Genomic DNA, 22,234 nt, shown 5'->3' on the forward strand with positions numbered 1-22,234 from the left:
GGAAGAGTTAAGAATTTTACATTGGAACGCAAACGGCCTCTTGCAACATCAGCAGGAGATGCTGTTTACCTTAAATAACCAAAAAATCGATATATGTTTAATATCAGAGACACACTTCACTAAACAAACATATATTAAACTGAGAGGATATCAAATATATCAAGCTCTTCACCCTAGAAACACAGCTAGTGGAGGAGCAGCAATAATCGTTAAGAGTAATCTAATTCACCTCGAAAGAGAAAATATAGAGACTGAAGCCATCCAGGCAGCTAGTATAAGTGTCAAAACAAAAAAATATGAAGTAACAATAGCAGCTGCATATTTTCCACCCAAACACAATCTAAAAAAAGAAAATTATGTCCATTTGCTTAACACGCTTGGAGAAAAATTTATTATTGGTGCAGACTTTAATGCTAAAAACACTGTATGGGGTTCAAGGTTAACCAATACAAAGGGTAGAGAACTACATGCAGCAATAGAAAAGATAAACGGTAAATGGCACTCAACTGGAAAACCAACATATTGGCCCACTGATCAAAATAAAATACCAGACTTAATTGACTTTTTCATTTCAAGAAAAGTTGCAACAAATTTTATGAAAATAGAAGAAGTTGATGGTCCCAGTTCTGATCACTCTCTAATACTACTCACAATCAGTGAGCATATAATACTAAGAGAAAATAATCCAACATTAACCAATAAGAGAACGGACTGGTCTAGCTTTAGACAGGAGTTAAGTGACAGAATTGAGCTTAATGTACCAATCAAAACTAATGAACAACTTGATGAAGAAACAGAGACACTAACCATAAATATACAACAAGCAGCTTGGAATAATACCAAACAAATTATAAGAAAAACCAAAGGACAAAATTATCCCAAAGAAATTCGAGAACTGGTGCAAAGAAAAAGAAAAGCCAGGAAGACATGGCAAAAAAGCAGAACTGCAGAAAATAAAAATATATTAAACAACCTCACCCAACAGTTAAGAAGGGAAATAGATTTAATTAAAAATGAATCAGTAAACCAATACCTAAATGATCTGACAGATGACCAAACCACTGACTACTCGTTGTGGAAATGTACAAAAAGAATAAATAGACCAACGCAACAGATTCCGCCGATTAGAAAAGAAAATGGAACATGGGCAAGAGATGGAAAACAAAAAGCAAATCTTTTCGCTTTATACTTGGAAAATGTATTCCAAAATAACGAAATGGGAAATAATCATCAAGCCGAAACCGAAGATGATCAAAGCACTGAAATTGATTTGAACAATACTGATCAAGACATAATAAAGCCTACTACTCCTAAAGAGGTTACTAACGTAATCAAAAACAATATCAATCCCAAAAAGGCTCCAGGATTTGACTTAATAACAGGAGAAATACTACAACAATTACCTAGAAAGGCCATCGTAAAAGTCACAAACCTTATAAATGCAGTATTCAGGTTGCAATATGTACCAATAACGTGGAAAACATCTGAATTAATCATGATTCCCAAACCAGGGAAACCAACCAACAAGGTAGAATCATACAGACCAATATCTCTGCTACCAATTTTATCCAAACTATTTGAGAGGATATTGCTAGCACGAATGCAACCTATACTCGACCACAGGGAAATTGTTCCTTCCCACCAATTTGGATTTCGCAATAAACATTCAACAATAGACCAAATTCATCGAATAACAGATATTATAGAGAGATCTCTGGAGGAGAATAAAATATGCTCAGCTATTTTTCTAGACATAGCAAAAGCATTTGACAAAGTGTGGCACAAAGGCTTGTTACTAAAATTAAAAAGATATCTTCCCATCCAATTTGTACATCTAATACAATCATATTTGGAAGATAGAACTTTTAGAGTTAAACAGGAAGGCGAATATTCAGAATTACGGCCAATTAAAGCAGGAATCCCACAGGGCAGTGTTCTGGGACCCATACTATATTTATTATATACTTGTGACATACCTGTTACAGAAAATATTAAACTGGCAACATTTGCAGATGACACTGCAATACTAGCAGTCGGTGAAACATTCGAAGAAACAACTAGACACCTGCAAAATGCAGTAAACAAAATAAACACCTGGAATAATAAATGGCGCATAAAAATCAATGAAGGGAAATCTGCCCATATAGATTTCACCTACAAAAGAATAAATAGTCACCCAGTTAGAATAAACAATAAAATCGTTCCGTACAAGAAAACAGTTAAATATCTAGGGCTACATTTGGATAGCAAATTAAAGTGGCAGGAACATATCAGAAAGAAAACCGAAGAACTAAAACTGAAGTACAAGAAGTTATATTGGTTATTAGGTAGAAGCTCACAACTTACAATCAAAAACAAAGTATTAGTTTACAAACAAATGCTCCAACCAGTATGGTCCTATGGTCTACAGTTATGGGGCTGTACTAGTGAGAGTAACTATGCTTGCCTTCAAAGAGTCCAAAACCGAATACTAAGAAACATAGTCAACGCTCCATGGTATATCCGCAACAAAGACCTACATCGGGAACTTCGTATAGCAACAATCAAAGAAGAAATAAAGAAGATTGCCAAGGGTCACGAAAAACGACTCCACAACCATACAAACAGGGAAGTGTTAGAACTTTTAGATAATCAAAACCTAGTCCGCAGGCTCAAACGCACCAAACCTTTTGAACTTGTGTGATAGTGATAAATCTATAAAAATGTCAGTGTCAGTTTAAATTCGGACAGTGAACCTAGCCACAACAGTGATGTGTGCAACAATAATTATTAATTTCTAAGGTGAACCGTTGGGAATACCTAGGACAGTACAGTAGTAGATTAAGTTAAATGTAAAATGCTGGTTAGTCTTAAGATTAGGTGCATTGTTAATTTAATAAATAATAAAAAAAAAATTTTTTAGTTAAATTGTGGCTTATTTTCCATTTAGAATAATTTATTACAAAAATGCCACAAGGAAATAGCTTCAGAACAACATTACAATCTATGTTTTTCATGTACAGAATTTAAAAGACCCTCCGTCATCCGCTCGTTTTTAAATGCTGTTCCCCTCGTTTTAAATGTTGTTTTTAGATATTTTCACGCAAGACGCGACGGCTCGGCCGCCCTACTACAGTCTTCTGAGTCGTTTACCCTATAAAACTAAATATAATTTCGTAGAATAAAATGTATAGTTATATTATATGGAGCGAAATCACATTATAGCGTGGTGGTTACTTTATTGTCGAAGAAAGAGAAATAAGAGGAACCAAGTTCATTGGGTCCATCCTATGAACGCAAAAAGATACGATTTATAGATTTTTATATTCACACATATTGATGGACCACCCTCTATACTTAACGTTAATTGCAACTATGTAAAATAAAGTTTATTATAATATACTTAGCAGTTTTAATTATAGTCCAGGTTAATAAGGTTTTCTCCATGACACTCGAGCAGCCAGGTACTGAAGCGTTTTTTCGACAGGTAATACCTATTATAGCAAATTGTAACTATTTCCTGAGTAGGATCTGGCGGCCATTTTATTTATAAACAATTAAGTGTCAAAAAATGGCATTTTCCCTTTTTTTAAATCAATGGAAAACAGTGAAACTTATGGTTTTTTTAGTACAAATATCTTTGAAATTATGGAAAAAGCTTTAAAATGACGTATTACAAAGTTTGATATACTTATTTATTGTTAATATAATTGCGAAAAAATGTTGGAATTGCAAAAAATAGCTATTTGTATAACAAGGGAGGAAAGTGCTACTTTTCCTCCCGAGAATGAAGTTTACTGCCCGACGCGTAGCGGAGGGCAGTAATCATTCAAGGGAGGAAAAGGCACTTTACTCCCATGTTATACATATGGTTTTTCCACCTTCCTCAAATAACAAGTCATTTTTTCATTTTTACTTAATTTATTTATGTAACTAACCAACAAAATTTATTAGAACTAAAACTAACCAGTAGGTACAATATAACTGTCAACTGTCAAATATAGGTCAAATTATTAATGTAAACATTGTTAAATCAGAATAACAATTTACTGTTTTTTACCATTCTGCAAAATACAGTGTTTTTAAATAAACGTTAAAATGTATAGATACTTACGTAATAGAAAATAAATATTGTACAGGGCGTCAATAAGTTATATTTCATGAATGAAATACCATGACGTCACTTTTACTTTTCCTCCCTAGGGAGGAAAAGTACAACTTTGCTCCCTACAGTCAGGTCCGGAAAAGTATACTTTCGGTAGAGGTAGGTGGAAAAACTAACTTCGCAATATCTATTGTAAAAATTAGTGTAAAGCTTTGAACCTTTTGTCATGTAAGGGTCCTTTGGTGCTTAATATGTGATAAAAATTTCAAAGCGATTCATTCAATTGTTTAAATTTTATTCAAATTGTTTATCCCAGAGAGCATTTTTTGCAATAACATAAGTCAGAAAAAAATGACGAAGAACCATTCCACAGGTGTCAAATGAAAGAGCATGAGCTATATTTTCAAATTGGTTTAAAAAAAGCTAATAAAAAATGCATTTATTAGTAATAAATAATTATGCAAAGTATCGTAAATCTTTCCTTATAAACTTTTTATTTTGTTATATAAGAAATTATATATATTTATTACAATTCCTTATCAATTATGATATAAATACCATGATATGATATAAATAAATAATATAAATAGCAAATAACATTATTGGTAGTTGTGCACTTAAAACAGGGTAAAAAAGTTAATTTTTTTGGAAAAAGTTATTCAAAAAGTTTATAAGGAAATATTTACGATACTGTTGCATAATTATTTGTTACTAATAAATGCATTTTTTATTCGCTTTTTTTAAAACAAGTTGAAAATATAGCTCATTCTCTTCCATTTGACATCTGTGGAATGGTTCTAACGTCATTTTTTTCTGACTTATGTTATTGCAAAAAAATGCTCTCTGCGATAAACAATTCGAATAAAATTTAAACAATTGAATGAATCGCTTTGAAATTTTTATCACATATTAAGCACCAAAGAACCCTCATTTGGCAAAAATTTCAAACCTGTACACTAATTTTTACAACAGTTATTGCGAAAATATTTTTTTTGCAATTCCGACCTTTTATCGCAATTATATTAACAATAAATGAGTATATTAAACTTTGTAATATGTCATTTTAAAGCTTTTTCCGTAATCTCAAAGATATTTGTACTAAAAAAATCATGTTTCACTGTTTTCCATTGATTTGAAAAAAAAAGGAAGAAATGCCATTTTTGGACAGGTAATTGTTTATAAATAAAAATGGCCGCCAGATCCTACGCAGGAAATAGTTACAATTGGTTCCTATAGGTATTACTTGTCGAAAAAACGCTTCAGTACCCTGGCTGCTGAAGTGTCACGAACAGGGTATATTTTTGTCTTATTACCCTGGCCTATTACTGTTGTTATCAGTAACATATAATTAATTTTGCTGTGCTTACCAAATGTGCTTTTTTCTTTATCACCTAATTCGTCAAATTCACTGTTAAGTGCACGGTTACACCATTCCAAGCATTTCTCGTCAACTTTCTATCTTTATATATTTCTATATAATAATACAGTGTGAATAAAAATAATAAACACAGCAAAATATGCTGTGTAAACAACACAGCAAAATATCTTCGTGCGACTCAATTCTTATTGTGTGAAAAGGACAAGTACGTCAAAACTATCGCACGAGAAAATCCTCGCACGTTCAAAATTCTTATAATGTGAAACAGTCCATTTGATTACATGAGCCACCATTGGAATGTTGTCGTGCGTTCTAACCCTCGCACGTTTAAATTCTTATAATTATAATTCCTATATAAATATTATTCCTATATTATACCAATTTCAAAAATATACGAAAAACTTTCAACTCTTAATGTCAATAAGGGACCTGGGCCAGATGGTATTTCTCCCATTTTTCTTAAACGATTCTCTTTTACTCTGTCTCGGCCGCTTTATCATATTTTTAATAAATCCCTTCAGTTGGGGGAATTTCCTGACTTTTGGAAACTATCCTATGTCACTCCAATTTACAAAGCAGGTAATAAAGCTGACATAACGAATTATCGTCCTATTTCTATTCTCGGCACAATTCCCAAGATATTTGAGAGTATTGTTACTGATTACCTTAATTATGACTGCTCTTGGATACTAAATTCTCAACAGTTCGGATTTTCTTGTGGTAAATCAGCAGAACTTAGTTTGTTGCTTTATGTTGATACCTTGTCTGAAGCTTTGGAGAGGGGGTTGCAGATTGATTTAGTGTATACTGACTTCTCCAAGGCTTTTGATAGGGTGAACCATGATTTTTTGTTACATAAGCTCAAATTATATGGCATAGAAGGTTCTGTGTTGAAGTGGTTGGGCAGTTACCTAACAAATAGAACACAGCAGGTTAGGGTTAATCATCATTACTCCAACACTTTTCTAGTAACCTCTGGTGTACCTCAGGGCTCTCATTTGGGTCCACTTTTGTTTAACCTGTATATTAACGATATCGTCACCTGCTTCTCTAACACTTCTGCTCTCTTATTCGCTGATGATCTTAAATGTTATCAAATCATTAATAATCAAGATGATGCAATATCATTGCAATCAGATTTAGATAATTTAGCCAACTGGTGTCTTGATAATGGGATGGATTTGAATGTCAACAAGTGTCACATTATCCGGTTTTGTCGGAATCATCATTTATCAGTATTTAATTATACCATAAATGATCAATTATTGGATACGGTAGATTCAATTAAAGATTTAGGTGTTGTTCTTGATTCCTCTCTGAGCTTTAACCATCACATCAACAATATTACTCAAAGATCCATGAAAATGCTTGGCTTTGTTAAAAGGACAACTCGTGATTTCACGAACGTGTTCGCTATTAAAATGCTCTATTGTTCTTTAGTCAGGACGCACCTTGACTACTGTTCTCCAGTTTGGTCCCCACATTATTTACACCTCAAGAACAAACTTGATAGTGGTCAACGTAATTTTCTTAGATATATTGGGTTCAAAAAACACATCAATTATAATTATACAGATATGGAACGATTTTTGAATATCTCTTCTCTGGATGTCCGTAGGAAGCGTAAAGATCTTACAGTATTGTTTAATATTATCAATGACATATATTACTGCCCTGAACTCCTTGCTAAAATATTGTTGTTTGTTCCACCACGATCAACAAGACAAATTCAAACCTTTCATATTTCTTTTCATAGATATAATTACTCATATTTTACTTTTGTTCCTAGAACACTAAGACTTGCTAACTCCCTAGGTGACCTTTTACTTTTTGGTAACTCTGTTGATGTTTTTAAGAACCATTTAACCAAATTAAATATTTAGCAATGTCATAACCTTGTTATTTGTTAGTAATTAATGTTTTGTAATTTTTTTACTTTGTCATGTCTTTTTAAATGTTTTGTACTCTCTCATTTTATTCTTATATATTCAACACTGTAATTATCAATATCTTATTAATGTATTACCGAATTGGGCTTGCCCGTATAAATAAATAAATAAATAAATAAATAAATAAATAATGTGAAACAGCACTCTGGATTCTGCAAGGATACTAATTGAAAGGAATTTCGAAATAACCGACTGTTTGCAAGAAGATTGGGAGAAGAATGCTCCACCTGACATCCGGAATATGCCATGTATTACAAGCAAGCTAGAGGGTTTCAATAAATCAAGACGGATCTGGACGACACTAAACAGAATTAGAACCAACTGTGGTAGGTGCTCTGACTCATTTTTTAGATGAGGAAAAATACCTTCTCAAAATTGCGATTGCAGTGCTGAAAGACAAAGGATTAAGCATTTGGTGGAGGAATGCCCCATCAGATCGTACAGTGGCAATCGGTCCGATTTTTTAGTGACGACCAATAAGTCGATTGCATATAATATTTACCAACTAAATTTTCGTTTATAAAAATTAATTGTTATTTATAATGTATTGTTATCTTTATTTATATACAAAAACTGTGATATAGCCTTACGCTAAATAAATTATCAAATGTTGTTTTAATAGTTCATAATAAAATTTTTTTTATAGAATCTGAGAAATTTAGTCAGAACAAAAAATTTTAAGCCAGTAAAGAAAAAAAACAGCTGAAAAAATCTTATACAGATCAATAATTATTATATTTTTTTAGACGTATATTTACGAAAAGTGCATGTAATTCACTCTAAAGCAGTGCATAGGGATGAATTCACACCTTTCTAAAAAACGCACCCCTTTAAACGGTAGCACTTCGCGAATTTTTCTATTTGGGGGCTCATTGAACATAAATAAAACACCTTTAAGGTTACAAATTCTTTTGCCATTGTAATTGGGGAATAAGCCACAATTTAACTTAAAAAATGAGTTTATTGACGTTTAGACTTCCACTTCGGACGTCGTTATCAAAATACAAAATATTACTAAATTAAACAAAAATGTTATTGCTTAGTAAAAAAATTCTTATAATAATTTAATTTAATCTGACTCATTCATATCGGCAATTCAGACATATATTATACATTTTAAAGTAGAATACTTTAAAATGATATTGCCAATATTTATGATTTGCGTTCCTGGATCAGATTTGTGGGACACATTCCTAAATATTACCGATCAAGAAGAAACAATAAAATTTACATAGAAAAAGGAATATAATAATAATACCCTGCCTTTCCTCGATGTTTTAGGCTCAAAGAAGGATACTGGATATGAGAGTTAAGTGTATCTATAGAAAACCAACACACACAGACAGATATCTAAATTACAAATAAAATCACAACATCAACGTTAAAAAGGGAATCATTAAATCCTTATTCATTCTTAGAAAAAACAATGGTTAACATCTGTTTTATTAAAAAATGACTATCCTTTGTCGTTTATAAATAAGGAACTGTCAAGACTGAATCGAATGGAACAGAACAACTTAGAACGAAATCCTATAAACATTCACAAGAAATAATACGAGGAAAATATTAATACCATAAAAGGATTATCCGAGAAACTAAAAACAATATGAAATAAATTCAACATTTCAACAACATTCAAAACAACAAACACATTGAGATCTATTCTATCTAAAACTAAACCTAAAAATGAACAAGAAAGAACAAAGAATTGTATTTATAAAATACCTTGTGAATGCGAACAATTTTATTTAGGTGAAACATCAAGACCATTAAACGTTGGAATAAGTGAACATCAATATTATATTAAAAATAGAAAATTTTATAGATCTCAAATATGTCAACACGTACCTATGGGATAATGAACATGGAGTTCAGTGGAGAGATTCAAATATAGTCCTGAAAGAAACAGATAGTAAAAAGAGAAAAATCAAAGAAGCGGCTCTAATTATGCAAAATGAAACCAACTGTGTCGCAAATTCCTCGGTAGAATGGTGAGATATAGTCGGTATAATAATTTTATTTAGGTGAAACAAAGCCACAACAATACAGATCCTTTCTATAGTCTACTATACTTATCTCAAAAAGGAACATAATAGTCAAAAACTTCCTATCCTTTTTAGTCATTACCTGATGCTGGTATCGTGATATCATGAAACTATTAAGTAGCTGATTTATACAATTTTCCTCCATTTTTCTCTATTTTCTACCTTTCTACCACATTCTGGTAGTCAAGCGCCAATAGTAGCAACAATATGGTCCGTTATATTTTTTAGAAGCTCTAACTCGACTTCTTTTGCCTACCCTTTCCTTGGATGATAAATTTTTCAAGACCATTTCTTCGAAAAATATATTCCAAATAGCCTATTATTTGTTCTGATATTTACATTTTTAAGTGAGAGTTCAATCTCTCGCAGCACAGGTGACTAAGCTCAACAGTGAAGCCCCCGAGACGTATTTACATTGTACTTATACAAAAATCGAAATTTCTAAATACATTTTTAATATTGTCCCAAAGTTTCCATCCTAATAACCGGAAAATCCTTGGTCTATCTACATATTTGTATTTTAATATATCTATTCTACATTAATCCATCTATTTATAGATATAAGCCTTCCTTTTTTGCTCCAGTAGCCTCTCTCTTGTGCTTTGATCACCTATTTCCTTCCTGTGTGTTTGTGAATTACTGGAAGTAGATTTGTTGCCCATAATCCTCCAGACTGACCAGATGGGTTGGACGATTGTTAGGAATTACATTACCTCAACTCCGATCAGACAACATGTAACACTAGCAGGCTTGTTCCGCCCATACTCAATCACCAAAACATTGTTTGCTATATGTCAGGGTATACGGGAGTTAAACTTGATGTTCTTGATGCACTTGATGTTGACATTTGGGCCAATAGATTGTGTTATTGAATTGAAGGCCGACCCTTTACACACAAAAATAGATTACAGGCCACAAAATTGATAATAACACACACAAATGATCTATACAGGGTGTTTCATTAAGAATGTCCAATCTCTGAGTTAAAGATTCTAGACCTCAAAATAATAAGATTTAACCCAAATCACTTAAATAAAATGTGGCTTCTTACTGAGTCCCGAGTTGTTTTATTTAAAAATTTAAAAACCATTTTTACCCATTACTTTAAAACTAAATGTTGTTCTGAAGCTATTTTCTTGTGGCATTTTTATAATCAAGTATATTCAAATGGGAAATAAGCCACAATTTTACCTAAAAATGATTTTATTAACGTTTCGACGCCCAAGTCGGGTGTCGTTGTCAAAATACAAAATAATACTAAATAAACAAAAATGTTGTTGCTTAGTAAAAAATTCTTCTAATAATTTATTTAATCTGACTCATTTATATCGGCAATTCAGACACGTATTATACATTTTAAAGTAGACGACTTTAAAATGATATTGCCAATATTGATGAGTTGCGTTCCTGGGACGACTTTACTAAAAGATAGTTCATTCGATTACATGAAATCAATCCCAACTCAAGAATATCCGCCATAAAAAATCATAGCATGTGATCTGTCTTTAAAAAGACAACCAAATGCAACAGTGGCAATGAAATTCTCGCGTTAGAGATTCCATAGTAAATCACGAGGGAAAACCAGAAAAAACCTCGTGATACTATCCCGACATCGTAAGTATTTGGGTTTACATTTAGTTTACTCTCAAAACCAATACCGAATTCTGACTTGATATTTTAAATTTTAAATAATACTAAATATGTACTAACTCGATATGTTACTGATTTACTAATTGTGGTATTTTCTTTACCACAATTAGTAAATCAGTAACATATCGAGTTAGTACATATTTAGTATTATTTAAAATTTAAAATATCAAGTCAGAATTTGGTATTGGTTTTGAGAGTAAACTAAATGTAAACCCAAATACTTACGATGTCGGGATAGTATCACGAGGTTTTTCCTGGTTTTCCCTCGTGATTTACTATGGAATCTCTAACGCGAGAATTTCATTGCCACTGTTGCGTTTGGTTGTCTTTTTAAAGACAGATCACATGCTATGATTTTTTATGGCGGATATTCTTGAGTTGGGATTGATTTCATGTAATCGAATGAACTATCTTTTAGCAAAGTCGTCCCAGGAACGCAACTCATCAATATTGGCAATATCATTTTAAAGTCGTCTACTTTAAAATGTATAATACGTGTCTGAATTGCCGATATAAATGAGTCAGATTAAATAAATTATTAGAAGAATTTTTTACTAAGCAACAACATTTTTGTTTATTTAGTATTATTTTGTATTTTGACAACGACACCCGACTTGGGCGTCGAAACGTTAATAAAATCATTTTTAGGCAAAATTGTGGCTTATTTCCTACTTTAAAACTATTTGACATATCCTTGACATACTTGGTAGAATGTGTAGGTATTAGTATACACTCTACTAAATGATGATAAACAAACGCTGATGGCTACTACCAGAGGCGTACGACAGGCGATGGTGAATGGTTGACCCTTCCCAAAGTCTACGCCACTGGGGGAATTACTATTTTAGCACCATTTTTAGATTCTCCAATACTTATTATGTAAATAAGATACTCTTATTTGGTAACGATAAAATCATTAGTTTTCTAGATATTTGAAGTTAAAAATGAAGCGACACAATACCTACATTAATAAAAATAACTGTGCTGTTTAATTTTTAACTTCCGATATCTCGAAAACGAATGACTTTAACGTTACCAATGAGTAGTACATTATTTATTAAGTATTAGAGAATCGAAAAATTGCACTTAAATAGTAATTTCCTCAATTTGGGAAGGGTCAACCATTCACTATCCCCTGTCGTACGCTTCTGGTAGTAGCTAGAAACGTTTATTTATCATAATTTAGTAGGGCGTACAGTAGCCACACTTTTTGCCAAGTATGATACGTCAAATAGTTTTAAGGTACCGGGTAAAAATAGTTTTTAAATTTTTTAAATAAAACACCCTGTAACTCAGTAAGGATCCATATTTGATTTAAGTGATTTGGGTTAAATTCTAATATTTTGAGGTCTAGAATCTACAACTCAGAGATTGGACATTCTTAATGAAACACCCTGTATAAGTCACTGTTTGGTAAATATGTAGTAGTAAAGGGATCATCCATAAACTACGTCGTAAACTTTTTGGAGTTTTTAATACCCTCCCCCCTTCTGTCGTAAAGCGTCGTTTGCAGTTGACCCCCCCCTCATACCGACGTCGCAATTGCAACTCATGACCCCCCCTTTTAGTGATTTTTTTTTAATTCCATGTCTATGTTATTCCTAGATTTTTAAAAGTTAGCTCTCAAAGTTTATTTACGAATGTATCCAAATCGTATTACTATGTAGCTCATTAATATCTGCGTACTTTTTCTCTCAATTCACTGTACAACTAATAATTAGCTTTATAGGGACAAAATACAGCACTTTTACCGGAGTTCCTATGCTTTCTTAACTGCATCATATAAATCTTGATACTTATTTTGTTTTGATTTCAATGCCATTTCTTTTATTAAGTATAAATAGATACAATGTACTAACTAAATAGAATAGAATAATTTATTTCTATTCATTCTTTTAGAATTTTTTCACACAGAGTATTCAGTAAATAAGTGAACAGTTTAATATTTTATGCTTCCAGACGTTGAAAAGAAGCGTTGGTTTAAAGACATAGGACAATGTTTTATTGTTTGTTATTCTGTATAAAACTGCTAGTAATATTATTAACGCTGTGAGTGATAAAAACGAAATGAAAAGTATGCGATAAAAGTAATATACAAATTTTTTTCATTCTAAAATGGGGTATATTTTTTATATTCGTGAACTTCAAACGACGTCGGATGTGCACTTATGGCCTCCTCCCCCTGTCGTATACCGTCGTAATAAGCAAAGTCCCCCTCCACCTTTTCAACGACGTAGTTTATGGATGCTCCCAAAGGTCATAATTAAAAATATTTTAAAATATACAGGGCCACCCGTATTGACAGAATGACACAAGTTTATGTTTTTTTAAAGGAATATCCTGTATATTTTTACATTTTTCAATTCTTCTAGATGTTTTCTTTCTTAAAATACATATAAGATTTTGTAATGCTATACGAGGTATTGTAAAAGATAATTACGATTTCTATTAATTTCGTAGAAACATTCACACCCTATAGAATTGTAGTGATTTGACATCAAAAAATCTATTTATATTCAAATTATTTTAAATTATAGTCTAGTATTGTTAAAAAGTATTAACATAGCGAAGTGTTTAATTTTAGTATACAGGGTTAGTCGAAACTCGGAATGCGAGTTTTCTTAAATGGAATACAATATATTTTAGTATTTTAATAAACTGATATTTTATGGTACTTTTTTATTTCTTAAGCACTTCCTATAACATATAACTTCTTTAATGTAATAACTTTTACCAATTTCCTTGTCTAGGGGCTTTCCCATCACCAACGCCAGAAAAACACATCCCCGCAAATTTATGGAAGATGATGCCAACCACCCCATCAACCACAACTACAACTACAACCACAACTCCCTTTCCAACCACACCCAGATACTTCGGGAGAACTACGGTAGCTAGGGTTTGGAGAGCTATAACGACGAGTTTTACATCTACAACAACCACAACTACCACAACCCCTAGCACTACTACTCTCTTTACTACAACCAGTACAACGACCCCTAGTACCACTGTAAGATCAACCTTCACCACGGCTGCTAGCACGACTATGCCTACAACAACTGTTTCATCAACATTCTCTTTCCAAAACTTCTTCGATTCTAGTTTAGTGCGCAGCATTACTGCTGACAATATAAACAGTGCCTCTGGTAAGTAAAACCTTGTCAACCAGAAAAAAATTAACGTTGAAAAGATGCAAGTATTTGAATATTTATTTCTATGGTGTTAACCAAAATTATTTTCTACCACTTCTGGGGAGATTTTTGCTTATTGTTGATTGAGAAATCGGTTCGGGATTGGGGTATTTAGCATTAAGAAAATTACGAACTTCTACCCCAGTCCTCTCTCTCTGCAACTAACAATTAATAAAATCTCGATTCGTTCTGTTTCTGTAAGTTTCACTTTTATTAATGCTATTAATGTCGGCAAAAACTTGAACAGTAAAAATGTTACTTCTATTAGTTGACACATTCATAGATCATTGACAATTACGACCAGTGAGTGACAATATTAATTTAAATATTTTTGTAAAAACAACAATTAATTGGATACTTGTCTGACACTTTATACGCCAGTCAATGGGAACAAGAATAGGATATTACCTCCGAATTCTATCCTACTGCATGGATTTTAATGAAATTTTGGGCCTAGCCTCTACTTAACTCCTAATTCAAAGTCTACCCTATGCCGATGTGTGCTTTTATCTTGGGGGTGGTTCATACCCGTTTTGGGGGTTGAAAAATTTTTGATTAAAATTACCACGGAATTCGCTAGAGAACCTAATTCTAAACCAAAACTGTTCTATAATTTTTTTTTGAAAACTCAATACTTTTTGTGATATTCGTGGTTGAAAATTGGCCATTTTCATTGAAACATAATTCCTTTTCGAACGGTTTTTTGATAATACCTTAAAAACTATGCATATAACTAAACAAACTATATTAAACATTTTTGCAGGTTATAAGAAGACAAAGAGACACTTGCCGTCATAAATCTTCTAGTTATAATACAAAAAGAGATATGGTAGGTGAAAATAGTTTGTTTTTTGGTACATTCTCAAATTGGTGTATTCAACTTAAAATAACAGAGAAACGGTCGATTTTAATTGTGTAATGCTACTAATACCTTTTATAGTGCTTGAAAAGACCTTTGAAATGAGCTATATTAAAGGTCCATTACATTAAAACTAAGCGAGATATGCTGCAAAAAAATTGATAACTAATGTATTTTAAGAAAAAATGAGAAGTAATTTTAACCTCCATCCACCAAAATGTAAATACATCGTTTTCCTTCCACAACACCTTTTACCTATAGTGTTATTTCTATGTTCAAAAAGTTGGACGGGTTTAAAATAAATGGTTTTTGAAAAAAAGATCAATTTATAGAGCATTTTTAAATTTTCTTAAAAATCTTCCTTTTTCTCCATGTAACTTGAAAATTATAAGAGATATAGTAATGAAAAATAAAAAGGAAATTTTTACCTGAAAAAGCCCTACATTTTTGTTTGGTATCTTTTTTTCTTATCTCTTAGTTTTTTCGAGTTACATGGAGTAAAAGAAGATTTTTAAGAAAATTTAAAAATGCGCTCTATAATTTGATCTTATTTTTTCAAAAACCATTCATTTTAATCCAGTCCAACTTTTTGAACATAGAAATAACAATTGTAGAAGGAAAACGATGTATAAATTCTGATGGATGAGGGGTTAAATATACTTCTCATTTCTTCTTAAAATACATTATCAACTTTTTTGCAGAATATCTCGCTTAGTTTGAATGAAATCGACATTTAGTATTGCTCATTTTAAAGGTCTTTTCAAGCAATACAAAAGTTATTAGTATCATTATACACCTAAAATCGACAGTTTCTCTGTTATTTCAAGTTGAATACACCGATTTGAGCATTCAGCAAAAAACAAACTCTTCTTACTTACCATATCCCTCTTTGTATTTTAACTAGAAGATTTATGAAGGAACGAATCTCTGTGTTTTTATAACCTACAGAAATATTTTATATAGTTTTTTTGTTAGACGCATATCTTTTAAGGTATTCGCAAAAATCCGTCCGAAAAGGTGTCATTTTTCAACCACGAATAACTCAAAAAGTATTGAGTTTTCAAAAAATAATTATAGAACAGTTGTTGCTTAAAATTAGGTTTTCTAGTCTCTTCCGTGGCTATTTTAACCAAAACATTGTTCACCCTCGAGAAGGGGTGGGAACCACACCCAAGATAAAAGCGCACATCGGCATAGGGTAGACTTTGTTTCTTGAGCTATTACCTACTTACTGTAAAAATATCAAGTAAATCGATGTAGTAGGATGGAATTCTGAGCCAATTACCCTCATTGACTGCCCTAATATAATTTCAGATTAGTATGTAACACTGTTATATACCCTATTCCACGAACATACGACTGTCTTGGATTATCTTGACAACGAATATTTTACTGTGCAAATTATGAAGAACGAAAGTAAATTGCAGAATACATTGTTGTTTATTGGAACAATTATTAGAGTCATTTACTTTCGCACTTCTTATGTTGCACACTAAAATATTCGTTGTCGCGATAATCCAAGACAGTGGTATATTCGTGGAATAGCCCATAGAAATAAATATTCGAATGTTACATCCTGACAGAAGCGATTAGGAGACCTTTCAGATAAAGTGTCCTGTGACCTCGGTTTAGATTAAAAAAACGTCGATTATGGAATTACGTCAACACATATAAAGCAATTGAGGGTTATACAAAAATTAAAATTGACGTGATTTAAGATTAAGATCTAAGATTTAGTTTTAATGTTTCAGAAGATAAAACTGTTGATCTCTTTCCGGAAATTAGTAATACAGTCGCTAACAATGAAACGGAATTTCTGAACGACATCATTCCACAAGCATTTTCGTTTACATCATCTTACAACCGAACAAGCAACAACTCAGATTATTGTGGGAGACTGAATATTATGGGAACAATTGTAGAAGATGCTGGACCTTATCTTTATCCATTTATCATAGAATTCTCTCTTATTGGAGCAGCTGTTATTTTCGTCATGTGGAAGCATATTGGAAAAAATCCAAAGTAAGAATTTTCTTTGTTTTCTTTTGATAATATTAAGTTATATTTATAACGTGTTACATTTTCTGCATGATGCATTGCTGTTGAATTTCTGTGTTATATTAAAGGCAGTTCTACCTGTGTGACAAATGTAAGACTTATTAATATTTTAGTTCAGTTAGACGAAAAACTTTTATTATTCTTAAACTTTAGGAGATATCAATACTAGTTAAATTAAAAAGCGCGACTAAATTTCGCCACCGCGTTAGTCTTTTTTTGCTAACATAAGTTAGCAAAAAAAAATGAACTCACAATGAATAATAATGTACTCTCTCCAAGATGAACCACAAAATATTGTGGTTCATCTTGAGAGAAGACAATATTGTAACGAAAGAGTTTCGAATCGGCGCAATAAACAGTCCCCGGCTTGGGAGAATTCCAACCGTCGGAATAACAGTAGCCGTGACGTCACAGAAGCGACGGCGCTGTGAGTGAAGATCTCCAGAATATTCATTAGGCCGAGGGATATGTAGACATTTCGAGAACAGGACCTATTGGCTATTTAAGCGGAGCGCGCTGTTATTAGAGTTTAGTGTATAAGATAAATTCGTCTGTAACTTATATAAATAAAGTCGTATATAAATTACGAACCGCTAGTTTTATTGTAATTAGAAGTAATTACACTAATCACGCTACAGTTGGTGTCGGTGTTCGGTTAACTTAGTGCGATATAAATAAGTGAATTACAGAGAGACTTTAAAAGACTTTTGAACTTTATTCGTCGGGAACAACCGGAGTGCGTTAATTGTTCGGTATTCGGAAAGACTTTAAAATACTTTTGGACTTTATTCGTCGGGAATAGTTAAAGTGCGTTGATTGTTCGGTATTCGGAAAGACTGTTAAAAGACATTTTGGAAAGTACGTGTGTGCCGACCAAAGATGTTGCTACAAGAACTTACAGTAAAACAGCTCCGTGAACAGCTCGAGGAACGGGATCTGGACAGCAGTGGGCTCAAGATAGTCCTACAAGCACGACTCGAGGATGTCCTCACGAAGAACGGAGAAGACCCAAAGACGTTCCACTTCCAGTCAGCAGAACAAGTAATCTTATCGAAATTAAAAACTGTTTCTGAAACGATCGATGAAACTTCTAGAAGAAGCGACGAGAAACTTGAAGAAGTTAGTAGACAGAACAACGAGAAATTTGAAAGTGTTTCTCAAAAGATCGATGAAACTTCTAGAAGAAGCGACGAGAAACTTGAAGAAGTTAGTAGAAGAAGCGACGAGAAACTTGAAGAAGTTAGTAGAAAAAGCGACGAGAAATTCGAAAATGTTGCTAAAAGATTCGATGAGACTTCTCAAATAATTAAAGAGGTCTGTAGGCAAAACAACGAAAAACTAGAAGAAGTTTGTAAACAGAACAATGAGAAATTTGAAGAAGTTTCTAGAACATTCGATAAGATGCAGAAAAGTGTAGAGACCGTAGAAGAAAAGATCAAACAGCTAGAGAGCAGGATAACCGATACAAAAGTACAACCATCAGTTAATGCAGCAACGTTAGATCCTTTAGTGAAAGATGAACTACCGAGAGACGAAACGTCGCATAATATGAGATTCAAATTACCACCATTTGATGGAAAGTTCTCTTGGTCCATATATCTTAGACAGTTTGAAGCTATTGCGACCGCCAACCATTGGACCGAACAAGAACAGGCTGTTTCCTTGACTGCTGCTTTGCGAGGTGATGCTGCAGATATATTAAGATCAATTCCTAAGGGTCAAGAAAAATGTTACCAGACCTTGTTCACTCGTCTAGAAAAACGCTATGGAGATGCCCATCTACAACAAGTATACAAAGCACAACTGAGAAATAGAAGTCAACGAGCAAGTGAGAATCTGCAAGAATTTGAAGCAGATGTGGCTCGTGTGGTGCGGTTGGCTTATCCGGAGGTGCCAGACAGCGTTTTAGAAGAAATTGCGGTAGATACCTTTGTCAATGGGCTGAAAGATAGTGAACTACAGAAAGCTTTACGACTAGCAAGACCGAAAGTTTTAGATGAAGCACTTGCTATTGCCTTGGAACACGAAGCAGCTAGCCAAGCTTCACGAAACAATCGAGTAATAACCGTGGAAAAAGGCGATAAGAGAAAAGATGAACGTTTGGTGGAAATGGTACGGAGGGTGATTCGTGACACGATGCCGAAGAGACGCATGAAGAGGGCTGGAAGAGTTGGTTCAAATACAGATGCTTCCTCGATACGGCCATGCAGTGAAAGTTGTAATCACCGGCTTAAAGTAGATGAACAGCTTTGCCCTGTGAGACGAACTACCGTCGTTAATGAGCAATGGCAGCCACAACAGTTACAAGAAGCCCAAGAAGACGATCCGTGTATAAAAAGAGTATTGGATTGGATGCGTCGAGGTGAGAGACCTAGTTGGCAAAACATTAGTGCATGTAGTCCGGAAGTCAAGGCCTACTGGAGCCAATGGAATTGCCTGATACTAAAAGATGATCTTCTGTACAGAACCTTTGAGAACGATGATGGTACAGAATCTAAGCTTCAGTTGATTGTACCTAAAAGTAAAGTGTCAGAAGTATTGCGTCAGTTGCATGACGGTACATCAGGTGGACACTTTGGTATTACGAAGACTCTGCAAAAGGTTCGAGAACGGTTCTATTGGGTGAACTGTAAAGATGATGTAAGAAGATGGTGCCAGAAATGTGAACTGTGTGCATCCGGTAATGATCCAGTTGGTAAAAAGAGAGCACCCATGAGACAGTACAATGTTGGCAGTCCTATGGAAAGAGTAGCAATCGACATTGCAGGTCCATTTCCAGAAACTGATGCTGGAAATAAATACATCCTGGTAGCCATGGATTATTTTACGAAATGGACCGAGGCCTATGCATTACCAAATCAAGAAGCTGCTACCGTTGCAGAGGTACTTGTTAAAGAATTCTTCAGCCGATTTGGTGTTCCCTTGGAGATCCACTCCGACCAAGGGCGAAACTTTGAGTCAGCTCTTTTCCAAAACGTTTGTAAATTGATTGGTGCCAATAAGACCAGAACAACACCCCTGCATCCTCAATCAGATGGGATGGTTGAGAGGATGAACCGAACGATGGGTAAACACTTGTCCAAAGTTGTATCTGAACATCAGCGAGATTGGGACCAACACATTCATTTATTCCTGATGGCCTACCGCTCGGCCGTAAATGAAACTACAGGTCAAACACCAACCTGCCTGATGTTGGGTCGTGAAGTTCGTTTGCCCTGCGACCTAGAGTTTGGCCGCAGACCTTCTGAGGAACATGTTGCAGGCGAAGAATACGTCGACCGCCTGAAGTTACGAATGAACAACATTCATGAACTTGCCCGACAACACATCCAGATAGCCAGTGAGAGAATGAAAGATCAATATGATTCTCGATGCAAGAATGAAAGCTTCAAAGTAGGTGATCTTGTCTGGCTTTATAATCCACAACGTCGTCGCGGCTTGTGTCCTAAACTGCAAAGACAATGGGAAGGTCCGTATGAAGTTAAGAAGAAAATAAATGACGTAATATACAGAATTAAGAAGTTGCCAAACGGTAAACCAAAAGTTATTCACATAAATCGTCTTGCACCATATGCTGGCTCAAATGAAACAGAAGAAGCCCGAGTCCTCCAACAGGAGATGAAAGACGCCGCACAGCCAAGTTTTAATCAATTTATGTCAAATTACGCAGCGAGAAAGAGTGCTAGATTCGGCGTGACCACAGAAGTTCAGCAAGATCTGTTTGGTGTTCCAGAAAACGTCTCTCTAGCCCACTGTGTTGCCCAAGACCTCGAGATGACCAAAGGAATCTCGTCCGTATTCAATAGAAAGTTCGGCCGCCTGGACGAGTTAAGAAATCAACAACCTAAAATTGGAAGAGTACTGCGATTGGAAGATGGTCCTCGATCTTTGCTGTATATGGTGACCAGGAAGTCTTATACGGACACGCCAAGCTACGAGAACATATGGCGTGCTCTAACTAATTTGAAGAAAATCGTGTGTAATTATGACATCAAAGATTTGGCTTTACCAAAAATAGGCCATGCAGTAGAAAATCTGGATTGGAAGATTGTGAGAAGCATGCTTGAGGTGGTCTTCAGAGAAACTGGCGTACGAATTACTGTGTGTTGCATGAACCCGAAGATGTCGGATCCTTCAAAGACAGTAGACTGTTATTTCTTCTTGAAGGGTGTATGCAAAGCTGGAGAGTCGTGTAGATTCCGCCATCCTGAGCCTTCATCTAGAGTTGCTGATCGGGACGCTCAGATCTTAAGAGGGGAGCAGTGTAACGAAAGATTTTCGAATCGGCGCAATAAACAGTCCCCGGCTTGGGAGAATTCCAACCGTCGGAATAACAGTAGCCGTGACGTCACAGAAGCGACGGCGCTGTGAGTGAAGATCTCCAGAATATTCATTAGGCCGAGGGATATGTAGACATTTCGAGAACAGGACCTGTTGGCTATTTAAGCGGAGCGCGCTGTTATTAGAGTTTAGTGTATAAGATAAATTCGTCTGTAACTTATATAAATAAAGTCGTATATAAATTACGAACCGCTAGTTTTATTGTAATTAGAAGTAATTACACTAATCACGCTACAATATTATATCCCTGGATCATATTTGTGAAAAACATAGATATATCTTTGGCTAACTTACAATGAATCTACGGATAGCATAAGCAGAAGAGATAGTAACAAAAGAATTTAAAAAATAAATTAGAAAAAATCGTTTAGGGGCCGTTCAAGTATTACGTAACGCAGGTTGGGAGGAGGGGGGTCAAAAATCTTCAAAAATTGCGTTACGTAATACTTAAACGGCCCATTAAGGTGCGTTACATAAGGGGAGGGGGATCAAAAATCTTCAAAAATCGCGTTACGTAATACTTCCAATTTTGCAATATTTTATTGCAAAACATCGTAATTTTTTGCTTATAAACAATTGGATAACTTTTTTGCTAGTCCGCCATAAAAATTACCACCATAAAAAATTATTGTTATATGTGCAAATGTTAATATTTTACCAATTTAGATTAAATAATGGT

General features: G+C 34.0%; 1 protein-coding gene across 7 annotated transcripts in view; it reads left to right on the top strand.

Moving 5' to 3' along the window:
- Positions 1–22,234, top strand: part of LOC114329935 (proton channel OtopLc) — a 329,038-nt gene that overhangs the window by 277,178 nt on the left and 29,626 nt on the right. For all 7 annotated transcript variants that reach the window (XM_028279211.2, XM_028279210.2, XM_028279216.2 and 4 more), the window contains 2 exons: positions 13,857–14,252; positions 16,908–17,178. In XM_028279211.2, coding sequence (XP_028135012.2) covers positions 13,857–14,252; positions 16,908–17,178 — 667 coding nt within the window. The remainder of the gene's footprint in view (positions 1–13,856; positions 14,253–16,907; positions 17,179–22,234) is intronic.

This window comes from Diabrotica virgifera, chromosome 4, assembly GCF_917563875.1.
Source record: "Diabrotica virgifera virgifera chromosome 4, PGI_DIABVI_V3a".
Lineage (NCBI taxonomy): Eukaryota > Metazoa > Arthropoda > Insecta > Coleoptera > Chrysomelidae > Diabrotica > Diabrotica virgifera.